General features: G+C 41.2%; 1 protein-coding gene across 2 annotated transcripts in view; it reads left to right on the top strand.

The window, feature by feature from the left end:
• Window positions 1–18,704, top strand: part of prkacaa (protein kinase, cAMP-dependent, catalytic, alpha-a) — a 74,995-nt gene extending 56,291 nt beyond the window's left edge. For both annotated transcript variants that reach the window (XM_084329880.1, XM_084329879.1), the window contains exons 9-10: window positions 14,286–14,450; window positions 15,370–18,704. In XM_084329880.1, the coding sequence (XP_084186006.1) occupies window positions 14,286–14,450; window positions 15,370–15,495 (291 nt within the window). In that variant the 3' untranslated portion in view covers window positions 15,496–18,704. The remainder of the gene's footprint in view (window positions 1–14,285; window positions 14,451–15,369) is intronic.
• The last annotated feature ends 1,844 nt before the right edge of the window (window positions 18,705–20,548 follow it).

The following is a 20,548-nucleotide window of genomic DNA, read 5'->3' as shown; positions in this document are numbered from 1 at the left end:
TATATATCTTTTATTTATTAACACTTTGATCGCCGGGGTTAAATTCATAATTTACCATCCCTCGCCAGCCCTATTTAACATGGAGAAGTTCCCCTTCTTTGCAGGGCTATAACTTTGTATTGCTAAATTGACATTACTATGGCCCATTCAACGTCCTATATCTATTGTTCAGGGTGTAGCAACGTTATACTTTTTCATTCACATATTCATACTAAAATACGGTCTAAAGTATAAGTATGTTTTTATCGTTTTCTGCAGCTTTCTCCAGAACTTGATTTATAGCCCTAAATGCATTATATTGATGATCAAATACAGTTTGGTAGGAATCTGTGCGAGATAAAAAATTTCAACTGGACGTGCTTCTAGGAGTTACTACGTATGATCTGATGTTGACCGGATGGGGGGGGGGGGGTCGTTTATAATTCCGTGGGCAACGTTATATCATTCATCTAGTGTGGGTGATATGATCATTAGAGCAGTTAGTATCGAAGACATTAAAAAAATAACGCTGAAACTCACCGTAGCTTCCTCGCGACGTTGGGAGATGAGCGTGGAACAGACATTTTTCTATTATGGGATGTCGAAATATCCGATCCATTTCCAGGTTGTATAATAGTATATACGTCCAAATCATGTTGTTTATCGAGTTATTTGCAACCGATCGACATCCATTGTGTCAAGATGGAGTCCTGCTAATGATAGCGAGTGCCCGGACGAAATATGGGTGAGCACCACTTCATCCGCATCACTTCCTGTTTGGGCGAGCGGCCGATCGGCCACCAGATGGCGCTCTTGAACCGTTGGATAATTGAGAGGGGCTCACCAGTACATATAATGTCTCCGGGGGAGAAATATGATTTCGATCACAGATTTTTGAAATATTGATATCAAAGACAAATAAGCATGGCGGGGAAAGACGCTGAACAGCGTCTCCGGCGATTAAAGTGTTAAATGTTTTTTTGTTTGTTTTCATGATGGCACTGGGCCCGTTGTCATAGTGGCGCTGCACCCCTATACCATTGTTTAGGGAAAGCCCTGCTTCTATAATGCGCTAGAAGGGTCATGAACACACAAAAGGGTGCTCTTAACCCTTCCAGTGCCACGGACGACATATCTCGTTTTATCAGCCCCCCCATTGAGTGCCCATGACGACAAATATCGTTTTATTTTTTTATTAGCGATCTGAATTCATATTTCATCAACAGAGTCTCCCGTTGGTACACCAGCCCCTACAGGAGCTCAGATTGGAAAAAAGCGCCCCCTATCGTCTATCCCTGTGTAACTGCGGGTCAGTCGCTTAGACTGACCTGGGATCTGTAGATCTCTGGGGGGGGGAGCCAACTGGCTCCTTGTGCTGGCGAGCAGTCTGCTCAAGAGGGATCTGCTCGCGGAAATCAGCCTGGAATATATATTTACAGCAGCCAATAATCAATCAATAAGCATGATCGATATTTGGAATAGCGATCAGGAATTGGAATAATCTTTTTGGAGAACATCTGATCTAAGGTAAGGAGTCTATGTTACCAGTCTTGGGGTAATCGGAGCTGTATTTGCGGAGATATCAGCGTGTCCCCTGTGTGATGTGGCCATTTGGCTGTGATCGCTGATGAGGAAATAAGAGAATCGATTTTTCAGCTCGCGTCTATAGCATGCATACGTACACATATACTATCGATAATCTAGCGTTTATTTGAAAACAATTCATAAATAGGCCGAAAAATGACAACGTTTTTGTGTATTCTAGAATATTCCAGTAAATGTCTTTTATCATGGAATCTTTATATTTTCCTTGAAAACGAGGGCTTTTCAAAATGCTATAAAACGAAAATGAACCGATAAAAAAATTATCCTTTTCGACAATGTTGACTGCAAACGAGTCATTGGTAAGCGACGGGCAGATTAGACACATAGCCATAATTTTAAACATAGATTAGGCGTTTTTAATGCTAACATTGAAGTGGATGGCATTCAACAGGGTAAATCAACGTTAATCAAAGGCACTGAAAGTGTTAACAGTCATATTTTAAGCCACACCACAATATGCAAACAAAAGTTGCAACTGTCCATAACTGAATACAACAACCTTCATCTGTTTTCGATACTTGCTTTTCCTCTGACCACCTATATTTTGTTTCTTGAACACCAGTGTATGACTACGCATTGGGGCCCATTAACATATCGCACCGTCTATCAACCTGATAGTTAGAGGGAAGGTCATAGGGTCACCAAAATCAACAAAAGATTTGTCTTCCTCTAGGTATCATGAATGTGTACAGCAAATCTCATGGCAATCTGCCCAATACCTTTCAAGAGACAGACAGACAAACAGGGGTGAAAGCCTCCTTGGCCAGTGGTAATAAATTAAAACTAAAAGCACGTCTATAGAATTTGGTTTTGTGAAGTTATTTTAAAAGACTATACTGATTCTGCAAGCCTCAGGTCCTTAGGCAGATTATTCCAAATGCTTGGTGTCCTAATAACAATGTTCTTAAAGTCTGATTTAAAGTCTAATTTAAACTATTAATCGACTGATCAGATTATGAATCGCACAATTTCTCAATGGCTCTTATTTAGCTATCAACTTGTAAATTTAGCTTAAAGAAATTTTAGGCATGTGTTAATGTGCTAATTTACAATAAAGATGAATACGTCATTCATAAACTTTGCTGCTGATTAGGCTACTACTGATACAAAAGATTAATACAAATTCAAATATCAAGTTTTTGTCCATTTTAAATCTCCTGCTAAAATGGGCGTTTGTATAACTATTGCATAATAATTTATACATTAAAAGTTTTTCACTTAACCCATTTTGATTACAGTCTTTCATAGGGATTACGGGCTAAATTTTTATGCTTGAGTGAAAATAGCAATGTCATATGAAACTACCGGTAGATATGGAATCCAATCCATAGATGCCAAGCATGCATATTATTCATAATAGTTTACCGGGAAAGGCTTTCTTTGTTGGTTCGTTGTGCACTGTGGCAACATTACCGATGGTCTTTCTTCCACAAATCTGATGGGATGCACTTGCCCGTGTGTATTTCTTCATCTCTACGTCATCAGGATTGTTGAAAACATTGCCACTGCCCAGTCAGTGCATTGCTGTTTGAGTCGAGAGGGGGCTTATGCAGTGGAATCGTGACTCTTTTAAATAAATCTAATGAATGAAGATAATTTCTCATTGGTTTCCAGCTTTGGGAGAGAGCTGTTCATGTTCCCAAATATTAATTTGACTGTAATGGGGGCGAAAGTGGCTCAGAGGTAGAGTGGTTGTCTGGTAATCGGAAGGTTCCCGGTTCGATTCCAGCTCCTCCCGGCAGTTTTGACTGATTGATTGAAAACTTTACAGATTGCAGAATGGGTACAATATAGTACGGCTCAATAGGGAGGTGTAGTCTGACGTCACAGTTTGTTCCACCCGTATAGGGATTCATCATTGGGAAAATGGATTATCGGCTATTGTAACAATTCTGCCGCATGAACATTGGCAAGCTTTCCATTTTTGCACAAAATGAGTTCCCTTCTACCACTAACATTATTGTTTAAGCATTTTTGGTTGAAATAAAGGTAGTTATAACGTTTTTAATTTGTCGTAAAAAAAGAACTACATTTACCAGTAGGCAGCCTGTTGTTCACTAGGCAGCCTGTTCAGTGCTGTCGCCTGATCCACGTCACGGCCAGCTGATACCAAGCTAGCTAGCTAGCTAGCTAACGTTAACGTTACCTCGCTAAACGTACTAGACGTTAGCAATGTCTACTGTCGTTAACCATTTTAAATCGGGGCATGTAGAGGCGTTTCGGGACCGAGTAAAATGTGCAGGTCCTCTTCTCAGACCTGTGCACTGCATGCATCATGCCGGCTAGCAAGCTAGCTAGCTACACGTCACAGCCGGCTGATACCACGATAGCTAACTAACGTTACAAGCTCAAAAACCTTATAACTACTACTGTCGTGTCATAAGTTCCCTGGCAGAATACTTTGTCTGTGAGGACAAAAGTAAATAAGAACGATATAACGCTGTACAGCATATTCTCTAAAAAGTATACAAAGGAGGAGATAACCATTTTAAATCGGGGCATGTAGAGCCAGCCGTAAAAACAATAACGTTATAATCTATACACTATGTTCAACGAAACAATGATTTACATTAGTATTTACAGTGATTTAATATGCAGTGAATACAAATAATGATAACGTGGTTGTTGCTTTTAGAAATGGTGTTTGGCTTCATCTGATAAATGGATATGATCACCAGAGAGATACTAGCCACAGATTCAGGGTCAGTTATTTTCCCATTGTAAGAATTGTTAAGGGAAATCTGATCCTAGGTCTGTGACTACAGGCAGGAGGCTACGCTGTGGCACTGGTGACGTCATTCAGCAGCGCCAAATAGCAGTGTAGTTTCCCAGCAAACGAAAACATAAACGTCGTTATTTAGCTATTAACACTTTGGTTGCCTTGGGTTAAATTAATGATATACCATAGGTTGCCGGCTCTATTTGTCTATGGAGAAGTACCCCTTCTTTGCATGGCTATAACTTTTTAAATTCTATTGCTACATTGCCATTATTAGGGCCCATTCAAAGTCCTATATGTATTGTTCATTGTGTAGCAACGTTAAACTTTTTCATTCACATATTCATAGTAAAGTATGGTCTAATGTATAAGTATGTTTTCATCTCTTTCTGCAGCTTTCTCCAGAACGTGATCTATAGCCCCAAATGCATTATATTGATGATGCAATACAGTTTTATGGCAATCAGCGCGATATAAAAAATTCCAACTAGATGTACTTCTAGAAGTTACTACACGTCATCTGATGTTGACCGGATGGGCTAGGGGGCGTTTATAATTCCGTGGGCAGCGTTATACCAATCATCTAATGTGGGTCAAATGTTGATAATAGCAGTTAGTATCGAAGACGGTAACGTTACACGCTGAAACTCACCCCAGTCTCCGCGCGCCGTTGGGCGATCATCGTCGAGTTGAAATCTTATCATTATGGGATGTAAATTTACCCGGTCCATCTCCAGCTTGTATAATGGTATATACGTCCAAATCATGTTGTTTATCGAGTTATTGGCAATCGATCACTGTTTAGTGTGACGAGCCAGAGTCGCGGGACCTATAGCGAGCGCCGGAAGTACTACGGTCGTCTAGGACAACCTCTATTCAACATCCTGTTTGGCGATTGCGCCGATCGGCCACCAGATGGCGCTCCTGAACCGCCAGAGAGCTCAGTGGGTCCTGCTGGTGGATCTCAGGCCAGCGGAGGGGACATATGAATCCGATCGCAGATTTTTGAAATATTGATATAAGGACGCTGTACAGCGTCCCCCGGCAACTTGAGCATGGCCAGCAATGACGTGAAAAGACGTTTCATGGCAGTCAAAGTGTTAATTGCGAATATTTTCATGTTGAGCTATAGATTGTGGATGAATACGCACAGAAAGGTACACCATGCCAACGTTAATGCTTTATTTATGTAAAACGAGCTGATTTAGAAATGGTCAATGGGGAAATACATTAAGTGGAACAGAGGGTGGAATAGGAAAAAACGAAAATTACGTAAAAGACCTCCCAATACACACAATTGTTAAGGGGATGCAGACCAGAGAAAGTCTTTTGTCTTGTTTACATCAGGGTCCCCCATTTTCAATTCATAATGTGTGTTGGAAGTATGCAAAGTCTTACAATGAGTTGCAGTTCGCTGCTATAACGGCTAACCATGTTTACCGGTGGAGAGCCATGTCCCGCAGTCAACAACAGTGACAGGGTAGTAACGACTCCTTTTGTGTTTATTCTTTTAGAATGAATTAAAAGGTTGGGCTTTTTTTTTAACGGATTTAAATTACATATATTAGAAATCTATTAGTTATTCACCCATAAGCATTTGTAAGATTAGCAATTCTAGGTGAAACTGGTCCTGGACTACTGGAGAAATAAGTGCAATACACACAGACCCACACGGAACATCTCTCACCTCAACCTTCACTTCTCTTGAGAAAAACCAATCATTTCCACGATTTTGTTTTCAGAGCAGGTGTGTGAAATTAATTATAATAATGATGAATTTCCAACCTGATAATAGAACTAAACTAAGTGGAACACATTCACATGCACTCAACACCCACAAATCATCTCACCTTGACTTGTTGTTTTGCACTAAAACCAATTTCCATGGTTTTGTTTTTCAGAATAAATGTGAAGAATTGGCAATGATTCACTCGATACAGTAAAGTAGGATGCAACCGAATAATTAAGAGAAATGCGGTCCGAGTCAAGTTTAGTTTTATTTGTCACATATAAGGTACATGTACATTACAGTGAAATGCTTGGTTCTGTATGAGCCTCCTGAGATTGTGCTTTATACAGTAAAAAAAAGTAGAAAGAATAAAGACCAAACACTACAAAATATACAAAACTAAAGTACAAAATGTTAAAATGAGTTAGAGATGTAGTGCAAATCTTTTTGTAATAAATAGATAAAATATGGTGTAGTGTTAAAAAGTGTCTAAAGTGAATGTTAAGCTGAATGTTTAAAGTGAGTGTGCAATGAATGTAGAATGGGTTGCATAGATTCCATATTGAGCATCCTGATGGCCTGGCTGGGGATAGAAGCTCGTTTTGAGCCTCTCTGTACCGGCCATGGTCGAGTGGAAAACGCACCACTGACGAGCTTTTAACAGTGTGTGAACGGAAATAAGAACACAGGTGAAATGCCGGGTCCTCCTCCATCGGCCCACGGAATCCGGATCGCTAACGTTTCTATTCAATACAAACATGATGCAGGGGCCAGTGTTGTAGTACTCGAGTCCAGGACTGATTTCCAGGACTCGTGACTCGACTTGGACATGAGCACTGATGACTCGGACTCTGACTTGGACTCGAGCTTTGACTGCATTCGGACTCGGAAGGTGCAGACGAGGACTCGGACTTGTTAAATACAAGTCATGATAATTTTTTGGTAATAGGCCCTAATCATTTGGCATAAGATATTGATGGCTTGTGGTTGTGCATTTGTTTGGCTATTGTTACAAAGTAAATAAAATACCTTTTTGAAATGGTGACCGCTGTGTCATTTATGTTTAATGTAGATGTCAGCTCTGACTGCCAGAGTGGAGTGGACTCAACCTTGATGACTCAGACTCGGACTAGGGTAATGAGGACTCGACTCTGGCTCTTCTTTGGTGACTCAGACTTGGACTCGGACTCAACACTGGCAGGCGCCTCTGTGCGTTTGCTTGAGAAGTCGAGACATTTCCACTGGCGTACAGTGAGAAGGAGGTGCGTTTGCTTGAAGTCGAGGCATTTGCACCGGTGTACAGTGAGACGGAGGTGCGTTTGATTTTTATCCATTTGAATTGTGGCTAGGAGAGGCAGCAGCCGAAATGTGTTTTATTTTATTTATTTATTTAACAAAGATATGTAGACATATTCGTCCAACAGAATTAAATAAAAAAATAAGAAATAAGATTGACTGGACAGTTCGGAAAATTGGGAGAGAGAGAGATGGAGAGGACATGCAACACATGTCCTGGGCCGGATTCGAACCCAGGACGTTACGATTACACTACAAGCGTATACGTGGGCGCCCCAACAAATATGAATTTAATAAGAATGTCTAAAGTTTTAAGTAAAACATTACATTTGTTTAATTCAGCAACTTGTAATATAGCAACATAGTTTAATATTAACAATAAATTGTGAAATATTAACCTCAGCTAAATATAAATTATATTAAGCTGACATTTAAAGCCATGGAAGTTTTACTTCGGCATTAAGCAAAAAAACACATCAGACAATTGCAAGTTACCTTCTATTAATAAAGTAAATACTTTACATATCATATTTAGTACATCTTACCTACTCCTAATAAGTCATAATCTACATATACCTACAAAGAATATGCTATAAATTCAAATGAGTAGATGACTACTTAATCAATATTATTTTATATATTACAGGAATGCTCTAATAATTGTAACAGGTAATACATGTAGGTAAATGTTTTGTAGAGATAAACACTCTGCCACATTTAGCCAAAAGTAGGATACTACAGGACAATACCAAAACAAGTGCATTATCATTTATTTATTTAACTAGACTTGGACTCTAACTCAAAGACTAGGAAACTAGACTTGCACTCTAGCTCAAAGACTTGAGACTTGACTTGGACTCTAACTCAAAGACTTGCACTCTAGCTCAAAGACTTGAGACTTGACTTGGACTCTAACTCAAATACTTGGTAACTAGACTTGCACTCTAGCTCAAAGACTTGAGACTTGACTTGGACTCTAGCTCAAAGACTTGAACTCTAGCTCAAAGACTTGACCTCTAGCTCAAAGACTTGGACTCTAGCTCAAAGACTTGAACTCCAGCTCAAAGACTTGAGACTTGGACTTTACATAAAATGACTTGTGAGCATCTCTGCCGCCTTTCATCATCTCTGCTTCAAGTCGGCCAGCAGTGAATTTTGTGGTTTCCTTCAATTGTTTAATATCATCTTGTACAGACACCAGAATGTTCTCTTTCTTTAGTTTTTCATTCATGGCTTCCATGTTCCAAGACATCTGTTGTAGCAAAAGGTGAGAAATGTCTGGGCTACAATCCAGGTCCCAGATATAGCGTTTAGCAGACATGAGGGATGATTTAATCCTTGTACTCTCTGCACCGAGTCACCTGGCGGGGGCTTGGGGTCCTGTCTTCATGAGCAATGCAGGCAACTTTCAATCGGTTACAATTTAGGTTTCATTACTTTAGTTGATGGATCGGTGTTCGGTATTCTATACTGAGATTTATGAATCCTGCGTTTTGTTTAAATCTACCCCAGTCACACATTGCAGCCGAGCGTTCAGACCATCTCAGCGCGCCAGAATTAAATTGATGACACTCAAAGCGCTCCCCACAATGTAGGGTGGAAATTGCCTCCTTCACCACCACTGGTAGCACCCAACCTTGGGCTACGCAGGCTCAATGGCTGCCATACACTGTGTTACGACCAGTGTTGTGCTAGTTACTGAAAAATAGTAACTCAGTTACTTTACTAGTTACTCATTTCAAAAGTAACTCCGTTACGTTACTAGTTACTTACACCCAAAAGTAATGCGTTACTGTGAAAAGTAACTATTTAGTTACTTGAAGAAGAAAAAAATTGCTCACATGCAGATACAGATACTCAAAATCGGTTGATCAACTTGACAGTTTCCATTCACTTCACTGAACTCTGCTAAGCAATGTGGTCGGTCTAGATACAAACACAAATCTGACACAAACACAAATGTCCCGACGTAATAATAAATGCACCGTGCCTAATTGCTCGGGGAGCATGCACGTTTAGGTTGCGTGCATGCACGTTTAGGTTCTAGGTTGAAAATAAGTGCTTGAGGAACAGCCTTGATATCTGTCGCCGGAGCGTTTCATTATAACCGTCTTGCAACGTTGTTTAAGATATCAATCGTGCATTGCAACGTTAGAATAGTTAGGATATCAATTGTGCATGAAAGGATTATATTTATATTGTTTGATTAGTATTGATGAGATTCCCTGGCAGATTTGTAGTCAAAATGCGTTGATCAACTTGAGTTTCCATTCATTTACATTCACATCACTGCACTCACCAGTGTCTGTCGAGAAACTCGAGCTGTAACGTTAGTCCAGCAGCCCCTTAAACATTTTCTTTATCTCATTTCCATGTTGTACTGTATATTCTCTCTCCAAGTAGTTTGAAAAAGTTTTCCGTCCCATTTGCTGTGTGTCGCCTGGTATCATTCTACGCGGGTGGCGAGTGGATTTGGATTTGGAGTCCTGGTAGTTAACGTTAGACTCCAGTATCTTTGAGCCAAAACACAAATGACATAACTAAAACGTTATTTTCTTTTCACTCGACAAAAGAGAAATACGCGAGTAGCTGGGCTGGGCGCTGCCATTATCAGTCAGGATCAGGAATAGTAAACAAAACACGCCCAGGCCAGCATAGCGTTTCCCCGCAGCCAGACAGGATATGAGGATAATAATAATAATAATCACTACCGCTCGCTATCAATCTACGCCGTATATAACGCAAATAACGCATTAACGAACCATTCAGTAACGTAAGTAGCGTTACTGAATTTCAAAAGTAATGCGTTAGAGTACTAGTTATCGCCAAAAGTAACTTCGTTACTGTAACGCGTTACTTTGTAACGCGTTAGTCCCAACACTGGTTGCGACCCATGAAGGCTATGGGTAAAAGGGCTGTAACATAAACATTGGTTGACAGAAGTTGGCACACGTCACATGACACAATGGATGAACGGCTCATGAGACGGGGATTGATATTGGCCAATTAAGGGGAAGGGATGATTAGGTGGCCTTGATGTCAGAGACCTGATTGGAAACGATTTGGCCAGGAACGTTGGGGGAACCCCCTACTCTTTGCGATAGACGTTCTGGGTTCTTTTAACGGCCGAGAGTCAGTCAGGACCTCGGTTTAGCGTCTCATCCGAAGGACGGCACTCGCCGCTTTACGGTGTCCCTATCACCGTAACAGGGGCATTGTTACTGACTAGTCCAGAGGACAGAGTGCCCCCTGCTGGACAACAACACCACTTTCCGACAACGGCCTTGACCGGGGCTCGAACCGGTGATCTTCTGATCATGAGTCCAGAGCTCTACTCATGTAGCCACGCTGCTGGACATGTGGCATTAAGTTTGACACATGTGTCCTAGGGTGTAAAACCTACAATGTCAAAGAATTAGAAGTATTTTTTTTGTCATGCAGATTAACACACGCATGCGAGATGGGCGACACACAGGAACACATGCACACACACACACTCAACACTTCCAGTGCCACGGGTCCCCGTCTCAAAACATGGTTGAATGCCAGCACCCACTTCAATGACAGCGTTGTGAACGCATAAACTATGTCTTAAATTATGGCTATGTGTCTAATCTGGCCGTCGCTTATCAATGACTTGTTTGCAGTCAACATTGTCGAAGCGGATTGTTTTTTTATCGGTTCTTTTTCGTTTTATAGCATTTTGAAAAGCGCTTGTTTTCAAGGAAAATATAAAGATTCCATGATAAAAGACATTTACTGGAATATTCTAGAATACACAAAAACTTTGTAATTTTTCGGCCTATTTATGAATCGTTTTCAAATAAACGCTAGATTATCGATAGTATATGTGTACGTATATGCACACTATAGAGGCGATCTGAAAAATTGATTCTCTTATTTCCTCATCAGCGATCGCGCACACAGTACACATCACACATAGGGCAAACGCTGAGATCTCAGCGAATACAACTCTGATTATCCCAAGACTGGTCAAATAGTTTCCTTACCTCAGATCAGATGTTCTCCAAAAAGATTATTCCAATTCCTGATCGCCATTCCAAATATCGATCATGCTTATTGATTGATTATTGGCTGCTGTGAATATATATTCCAGGCTGATTCCCGTCCCGCGATGACTTCCATGTTGATCAGACTTCTTGCCAGCACAAGTAGCCAGCTGGCTCCGCCTCTACATATCTACAGATCCCAGGTCAGTCTAAGCGACTGACCTGCAGTTACACAGGGATAGACGATAGGCGCTTTTTTCCATTCTGAGCTCCTGTAGGGGCTGGTGTACCAACGGGAGACTCGGTTGATGAAATATGAATTCAGATCGCTAATAAAACAATAAAACGATATTTGTCGTCGTGGGCACTCAACGGGGGGGCTGATAAAACGAGATATGTCGTCCGTGGCACTGAAAGGGTTAAGAGCACCCTTTTCTTGAAATGTTCTTGATTATATGGTTACATTGTCCGGTTTAGAACTCATGGATGGACTGAAACTGATTTGGAAATAAATACTAACAGTTGTGTCCACAAAATCAAAAAGTCCTGCTTTTTAACGTAAATCGCCTCAAACACCAAACTATTCTTACTTTTGTTCTTGAGAAAAGAGCCTCACAAAAACAACAATGTGGGATTTGTGAAACATGTGCAGCCCCTCCTTTTTATGTGTACCAGGTGATTTTGTACGTGTCCCATGTGTACTAGTTGATTTTGTACGCGTACTAGGGCTGTCTTAAATACTTCAAAGCTTCGTTCGATGGGCATGGGATTCGAATATGAAAATAAAATTCGCTTATTAAAAAGATATATATGATTAAAAAATATTTATAAAAAACATCATTTGCCATAAGATTGGAATCCTAAAAGCATATCACTTGCACCAGGTGCAGTTTATTATAGCCACATGTGTAGGGCAGGACACTGCATCTTGATTTAGACAAAAGATATTTTATATAGTCATTAATCACTTTGATAAATCATAGCCTAAGCAAAATTTGTGTTCCCAATTGAATAATCTAGCGTATTTAGACCTACAAATGCACTGATAAAAACATGTTGTTGTTTTAATGAGGTTTGGTAGTGACTTACTTGACTTGACTTAATCCTCTTTACCCCGTTGGGGGGCATAGGGCGTCCACCAGAGCTCTCCATCTCACTCTCTTCTGGGCCAGGGCCTTTGCTTCTTTCCAGCTCACTCCGATGTTCTTTAGGTCTTGGAGTACTAGTACTGTAATTTAATTAGCAGAAAGAAGGAGGCGTTCTGAAGAGAAGCCACCTCAGCGTAATTCCTTCTCACGTTTCCAAACACGTTTTACTACAAATACGTCCAAACATGTTCTGTACCAAAAAAAAGTACAGAAAGAAATAAAAGTTACAAATCTCAATACGTTTGTGGAATCATTCACTACACTTTACGATCGTAAATCTGATCGTACGCACGTTTTAATGAATGAAGATGATTTCTCAATGGTTTCTGGCTTTGGAAGAGAACTGTTACAGTCAAATATTAATTTGACTGTAATGAGCGACGGTGGCTCAGGAGGTAGAGCGGTCGTCTGGTAATCGGAAAGTTCCCGGTTCAATTCCAGCTCATCCCGGCAGCGTGTTGAAGTGAGCAAGACACTTAACGCCTAACTGCCGTCAGTGTGTGAATGTGTGAGCGAATGGGTGAATGTGAGGAACAAAATTGTAAAGCGCTTTGGATAAAAGCGCTATATAAATGCACCATTTCATTTCAACTCACTCGTCGTCCTGGGTACAACCGTTAGCAGGGCACACCGCTAAATAGAACATCACTTCAAGTTCAAGTTTCTTTATTAGTTGTCATACAGAAGTACAGAATACTTTTATACAAAATGCTTCTTTCTGTTAAAGGGGAACTCCACTTTTTTTGGAAATTAGCTTATTTAACATCTTCCCTGGAGTTAGACAAGAAGATGCATACCTTTTTTGTCTCTGTGCGTGCATTTTAGCTTTGGGAATAGACGCTCCGTTAGCATAGCTTAGCTTCATCACTGGAAGTGAGGCAGGACAGTAGCCTTACAGTGCCTTACAGTGTATTGCAAGGTCTGACATTGACCAAACTTGATATGCATGACCTTGGTGGGCTCTAGGTCAACTCCTGAAAAGGGGGTCAATGTCAGACTTTGCAATCAAAAGTTAGGGGGCTAATAACCCTTGCCATAATTTCAGTGCGCCCCCTAACTTTTGATTGCAAGGTCTGACATTGACCCCCTTTTCAGGAGTTGACCTAGAGCCCACCAAGGTTGGCAAAAAAGGTATGCATCTTCTTTTCTAACTCCAGGGAAGATGTTAAATAAGCTAATTTCCAAAAAAAGTGGAGTTCCCCTTTAAGCATTCTGTTCAAATTCTGGTTCCAAACAAACGTACCTGGAATACGAACATATGCCTCCCAGCCGGTACCGGACCAACCAGGACAGAGTCGAGGGTCTGGTCGTACTCCTCACTTTCTGCTGAGCCCACGTAGATGACCTTCCACTCCAGATCTCGTCGGTGTGTGAACGTGTGCGTGAATGTCAGGCTATCGGGGGCGACAGTGGCTCAGTAGGTAGAGCAGTCATCTGGTTTCCCAGAGGTTCCCGGTTCGATTCCCGGGCAGCGAGTCGAAGTATCCTTGAGCAAGACACTTAACCCCTAATTGCTCCCGATGAGCAGGTTGGCACCTTGCATGGTCGCCTCCGCTGTCGGTGTGTGAATGGGTAAAATGTGAGGAACAAATTGTAAAGCGCTTTGGATAAAAGCGCTATATAAATGCAGCCATTTACCATTTATGTGAGGCATAAGTTGTAAAGCGCTTTGGATACAAGCTGCTATATACAGCAAACTCAGTCCATTTACCATTCAACGTTACGTGACCAATCACACAACTACACACAGTCGGAACCCTCTTTAATTCCCTGTCTGTCTGTCTGTCCGTGTTTTGCAGGTTCGCTTCCCCTCCCACTTCAGCTCTGACCTGAAGGACCTACTGAGAAACTTGCTGCAGGTGGACTTAACCAAGCGCTTTGGCAACCTGAGGAACGGAGTGAACGACATCAAGGGCCACAAGTGGTTCGCCACTACGGACTGGATCGCCATCTACCAGCGGAAGGTGAGGCTGCCTCCTTCCATCACACGACAGTGAACCCTCTGCGTCGAAAAGCGAGGGATGTGTCCCACTTTAAATGGTTTTTGGACATATTCTACTTCTACCAGAAGTAACAAGAGATGGCTTTTGGATAAATTATTAAAAACTAAATGGTCCTTTTTAGTCTGTCCAGCCAAGTCACGGTTCAAAGGAACACGCCGGCATTATGGGAAGTGCGCTTACCGTCTTCTCCAGAGTCGGACGAGAAGATCGATAGCAATTTCCTCTCTGTGCCGTTCAGTAGAAAGCAATCCGACTGCAAGCTAGTCTAGCTTAGCACGAATGAATGGAAGCGGATACGGACCGGCTAGTGTAGCTGTTGGCCAAAAACACCTCCCCCCCCAAGTTTTAAGCTAGGCTAGCTGATCCGTATCCGCTTTCATTCATTTGTGCCGAGCTAGCCTAGCTTGCAGCCGGACAGCTTTCTATACTGAACACACTTTGGTATCTTATCTCCTCGTCTTACTCTGGAGAAGACTGTAAGCACATTTCCCATGATGTCTGAGTGTTCCTTTTAACACACAAAGGGACTGGACTATTTGAACACCAATAATGCATTGTGTCTGATTTTTCTTGGTGCAGGCGATAATTCTTTTTATACATACGCTAATATAGTTGATAGTTACGTTGATAGTTAAGCTGCTAGCCAGTATGATTTACTACCATAGTGTCTCACTCTCTTTATACCTGTATCACACTACATATTAATACAACTCTACATGCATCTGATCCCAGTTTAATCACCTGTGTGTACATTGTATATCACTATTGCACTTTACTGTTACATTTGCACTCTGGTTGGATGCCAAACGTCCTTGTACTGTACTTGTGTTGTTATGATGACAATACATTTGAATATAATCTGATTCCCTGTGTGTTTCAGGTGGAGGCTCCCTTTATTCCCAAGTGCAAAGGCCCCGGGGACACGAGCAACTTCGACGACTACGAGGAAGAAGAGATCCGAGTCTCCTTCACAGAGAAGTGCGGAAAGGAGTTCGCCGAGTTCTAAACCCGAACCCGGGAGCAGCAGAAAGAGACGGGGGAGGGGGGGCTGAATGAAAAGAGATTGCAGGGGTTCATGTGGACTGCTAACTTGCTTAATTGTAATGACGACAACAATGTAAAATCCCCCCAAAAGAGAGAGAGAGAGAGAGAGAGAGAAAGAGAGAGGCAAAGTGACGAAAGAACCAACAGAACCAGCAGTGTTGCCTTTTCTGATTGTTTCTCACCCGTTTCCCTTATTGTTTTTACTTTATCCCCCTTGTGTTTGTTGGCAGGGGTTCAAGGAGAAGAGGGCACTTCTTGCCCTTCAGTAAATTTTGTATCTTTCTGAAGGCGTAGCGATAACATTTTCAGTCTTTGCAGGTTAAGGCAATCGATGTTCTGTTTAAGGTACTGAATCTGCTAGCTCCCTCCCCGAGCGGGAACCCTCTCCTACTTACCTTTTTCAAAAAGAAAATATTGTTGTATCTTTTCATCCTAATCCCCCTTTCCCCCCCTTTTCATCTCTCCATCCTGAATCTGTCCAAGCAATACCAAGTCCGACAAGACGTGCCTATCATAATGCCAACTGGTTGCAAATCCATGTGGGAAGCATTGGTGCAGAGCTTTGGCGATGGTGGCGTTTAGCCCTTGTGCCCATTTTCGTTTTGGTTGAAAGCTTGACACACTCACACTCACACACACACACACACACACTCTGCACCCGCCTTTGTCTGCTGGCTGTGGCGTGATTATTGGGTAGATGACTTCTCACTGCTTACATTTGGGGGCAGTGCTAACCTCTCTGAACAGAGTTTAAAGAAAAAATGATTTATCGTGTTAAATTTCATCTAGGTCTTACTATTCTTTTCTCTTTATTTTTTTTTGGGACCTGTGAAAAAACTAGTGTACATGAGCTCTGCATTAAATTAAGTATGTCTTTATCTTAGCTGAATTTCTAGAGCATTTAAAAAACCCTTTCGGTGATCATTTTGTCCTTTTCATGTCAATTTATGTGCTTGTGTGTCATTTCGTGCTCAAGGGTGGGTTTGGCAGTAATTTGGCAGCGACTAACATTTTGATCACACACTCCTGACTATTGTTTATTTAATTCATATTGCATTTATACATGTATATTGATATATATGATAAAAAACATGAAATATCCATCTTTTTCAACATTGTCTCATAGCTGTGAAATTTAAAAATGAAGATTTCATAAATAAACAAGTATGAATTCTGCCAAATTTGCAAAAGTGAGGACGTTGCAAAGTTTTCTGTATGTAACTATGAAGGTGGTGGATTTTAATACGCAAAGAAAAACTAGAAAAAAAGAAAAAAAAGTAGCGAAATGTTTCAACAAATTGTGCATGTTATTTTTGTACAATATCACTTTTAAAGAGAAGGGGCGAGGGAGCGTCGAGCTTTATTTGTGTCGAGGTACCCGAGATTGTGGATAAATGTGGTGATTGTCGAACGGACCCTCTGCCCTGTTTTCGGAGATGGAAGCGAGACCCGGTTTTATCCGTCAGAACTCAACGAGCCGGTGGGGTTCAGTGTTAAGTTGTATGGAGACGGCTTGATAACGTGTCAGTTCACTAGATCTACTCACCTTGATTTTGTTTCTTTTCTTCTCTCTTGTACATGCCCCCTTACATTAATGCCTTCAGACAGACGGTCCGTGTAAACTGTTGGGACTGTGGAGATTGGAATGTGTTTTGTTTTTTTTCTCTCCAGCTTTGCAACAATCTGATCTAAGGGGGAGGAGGAGGAGGAGGAGGGGGGTTCAAGTTGGTCTGTGATTTTCCCTTTGCAATTATTATTATTATAATTTTTTGTTTTAATGCAAGACAATCGCAGTCCAAATCTTAACTGCTGGTTTGATGACTCAATGCATTGTCTTGGTTTAATGAAGGACGGACCCCCATGTGAGCCCTATAGGTGCTAGACTTGTGCTAGTCTCCCCACTCTGCGTGTTTCTGTGAATTGTTTCATAATGTGCATTAATCTATTTGTTATAGGGTCTCGTAATATGGCTTATTTTTAAGAATGTTTTCCAGTCTAAACGATTGCAAAAAAAAAGAGAGGCTGAAGTGATTCTTTTGGCAGTCTAACGGATTAAAAAAGTACAGGATGTCTTGGGATGAGTCGTCTTATCGATGACGCTCCAGGAAAACATTGGGTTCAATGCTGTTCTGAAAACGAAACATCTGCCCCCCCCCCCACCCCCCCACCCATGTTTCTCAGAGGAGCTTGTTTCCCCCCCCTTGGATCTGATGGGAACACCTTCACAGCGAGAGACGTCCCGGACCTGGGATAACGCTCGAGACCCTTTGGAATTTGAAACCATTCTGTTTTTTTTGTCGTTTTGTTTTTAAACACCATGAATATTCTTTTTGCTAGTCTCATCACCGTGTACCCCTTGGTTTGTTAAGAGCTTCACGGGACAGCGGAGGGACCACCAACGGGTGCCCAGCCTTCTCCACAGTCTCTCGCGAATATTTAAGCACACACACACACCACCCTTCTCCAAATGATATATTTAAATAACCGCTATTGCTTGCATTGTTTTGGACTTTAAAGAAAAATGATGATGTAATGCTTTGAAGAGAACAGATATAATGTGCTCGGTTTTCATTTCGTTCTAAGAGAAGTGTTGGTGCTCGGAAGGTAAAGCCCCTTGGTCCACTTAGGACTCTTGAGGCCATAGTATTTTTATTTATTCAAACCTTTTTTTTTTTCACATCCCCCTCCCCTCCCCCCAACCTCATCAATTCAACTTTTTTTTTTATTCTTTTTTTATAATACTCATTTCCTCTCAGTAACACTATCAGCCACTCAGTACTTGTTTGTGTTTCCTGTTATGCCTTTCTGTTTGCATTCAGTTTCCATACTCTTCATTAAAAAAAATAACGTTTCACTTTTTACATCCAGGAGAAGACGTTGCGTTGCTTTCATATTTTCTAATTGTATTTTCAAAAAACAAAACTAAAAAAAAAGACCTCCCCTCCCCCCAACAAGGAATCTCTCCTGACCCCTGGGTACAGTGATTGTGTAGTCTAACGTACCTTCTGGGAAACGATACTGTATATCTATCTGCCTTTGACAGTCTTAACTATCTTTGCCCTCTGGAGAACTTGGCGGATACCCTTAGAACACAATGAGTATGTTAAGAAAAAAAATACAAAGTAATATTTTGCAAAATGTATCATTCCAATAAAGTTTTACTTGTTAAGACTAACCTCTATGAGTCATTTGTAACGCGTCCACTAAACAAACCTCTCACTTCCTAGAATCTTTCTAAGTCGGAGGAGTTTTGTTTTATTTGTCACATATAGTACATGTACATTACAGTGAAATGCTTGGTTCTGTATGAGCCCCCTGAGAATGTGCTATACACACATGAAGTCCAAACACTACAAAATATACAAACTAAAGTACAAAATGCAATGTGTGCAACACTTGTAGCCAGTTTGCTGGATCACAGATGCTGGCTTCCTTTAGTTATTTTTATATTTGTCTTATCCGGAACATTTGCAGGTGTTGGATAAGAGGTGAGAGGTCGTAAAAGGATGATGCAGTACCGTGTTCGTCCTATCACAGTAGGAGACCAAACTCCAGCGAGAGCTGCAGCATTTTATTCTATTTATCATACTATCTTGACTCATAGCATATAGTGATATCTGGGTTAATTTGTCTTCAGTAGGAGTGCTCATCGGAGCGTGGGTCTGGGCTATATATGCCTTGTGACACCAGACAAAGCCAAATGAAATAAGATAAGACCTTCCTTTATTGATCCCCTTGGGGAAGTTCGGGCGTCACAGCAGAATGGGAGAGGGGGAGGGGGGGTACAGGTATGGGCAGGGTAATAGTAGAAAGACAGATATAGGTAATACAATTAGATTTGAATATAAAAATAAACAAACAATATAATGAACTGAATATAAAAATACGAGAAAAATAAACAGTGTAAACAAGGGTGCAGATGAGGGTCTGTATGACCTATTATACATTACAATAAATATAGGCAATTTGAATCTGAATATATACTATGAGTAAGAGTAAAAGTAAGCAGTATATACAAGGTGCAGTATACCTTAACTGAGTCATACATTGTAGCCGGTGCTGTTTTTGGTGGTAAGAGTACTATCTTGAGTTTGACTAATAGCATTGCAAACAGAGTGATATCTGGGGTTATTTGTCTTCAGCAGGAGTGCTCATCCCAGCGTGGGCCTGGGCTATACGTCTTGTGATAAACCATGTTCCTCCTCTCCATTATTATCCATGCTTGGCATGAATGAATGAAAACTTTATTTAACAGATTGCAGAATGGGTACAATACAGTACGGCTCAATACATACAATTGTTAAGGGGATGCAGACCAGAGAAAGACGTTTGTCTTGTTTACATCAGGGTCCCCCATTTTCAATTCATATCGACATTTATGACATTCACAACATACATAGTACTGATACATTTGTGACATAAACGGTATTCAAATATACAGTACTGTTACCCATAGATCCTGACAGAGTATATACATATGATGGGGAGGAGACTGTACATTAGGAGGGGGTGGGTGGGTGGGAGAGAAATATACATACGGTGGGGTGGAGACTGTACATTTGGAGGGGGTGGGTGGGTGGGAGAGAAATATACATACGGCGGGGAGAGAATATATACATGCGGTGGGGAGGAGACTGTCTATTAGGAGGTGGTGGGGGGTTTGGACATTTACGGTGGCCAGTTTCAAATTGTAGCCTCCCGTAGGTGCTCTTTAAGAGCGGTTTTGAATGTGGGTAGTGATTCACATTCCTTTACAGCTTTGGGTAGGGCGTTCCACATTGATGTGGCATAATTGCGATACGTGTTTAGTCCCTTGTTTGAGCCGAATCTGGGTTTAACATGATTTGTTGAGCTTCCTCTGGTGTAGTGGTTGTAGTACTGACCTTTGGGAAGTATTTTGACATGTACATGGGTACCTTAGTCGTATAGTGTATCTTGTAGACCAGGCCCATTGCAAGTTGCTGTACTCTGTCGTCTACTCTAAGCCATCCTAGGTTGTCAAAGTGGGCAGGGGT

Source organism: Notolepis coatsorum, assembly GCF_963971535.1.
Source record: "Notolepis coatsorum genome assembly, chromosome: 14".
Classification (NCBI taxonomy): domain Eukaryota; kingdom Metazoa; phylum Chordata; class Actinopteri; order Aulopiformes; family Paralepididae; genus Notolepis; species Notolepis coatsorum.
Note: the sequence above shows the minus strand (reverse complement) of the source record. Positions and strands in the feature narration are given on the sequence as shown.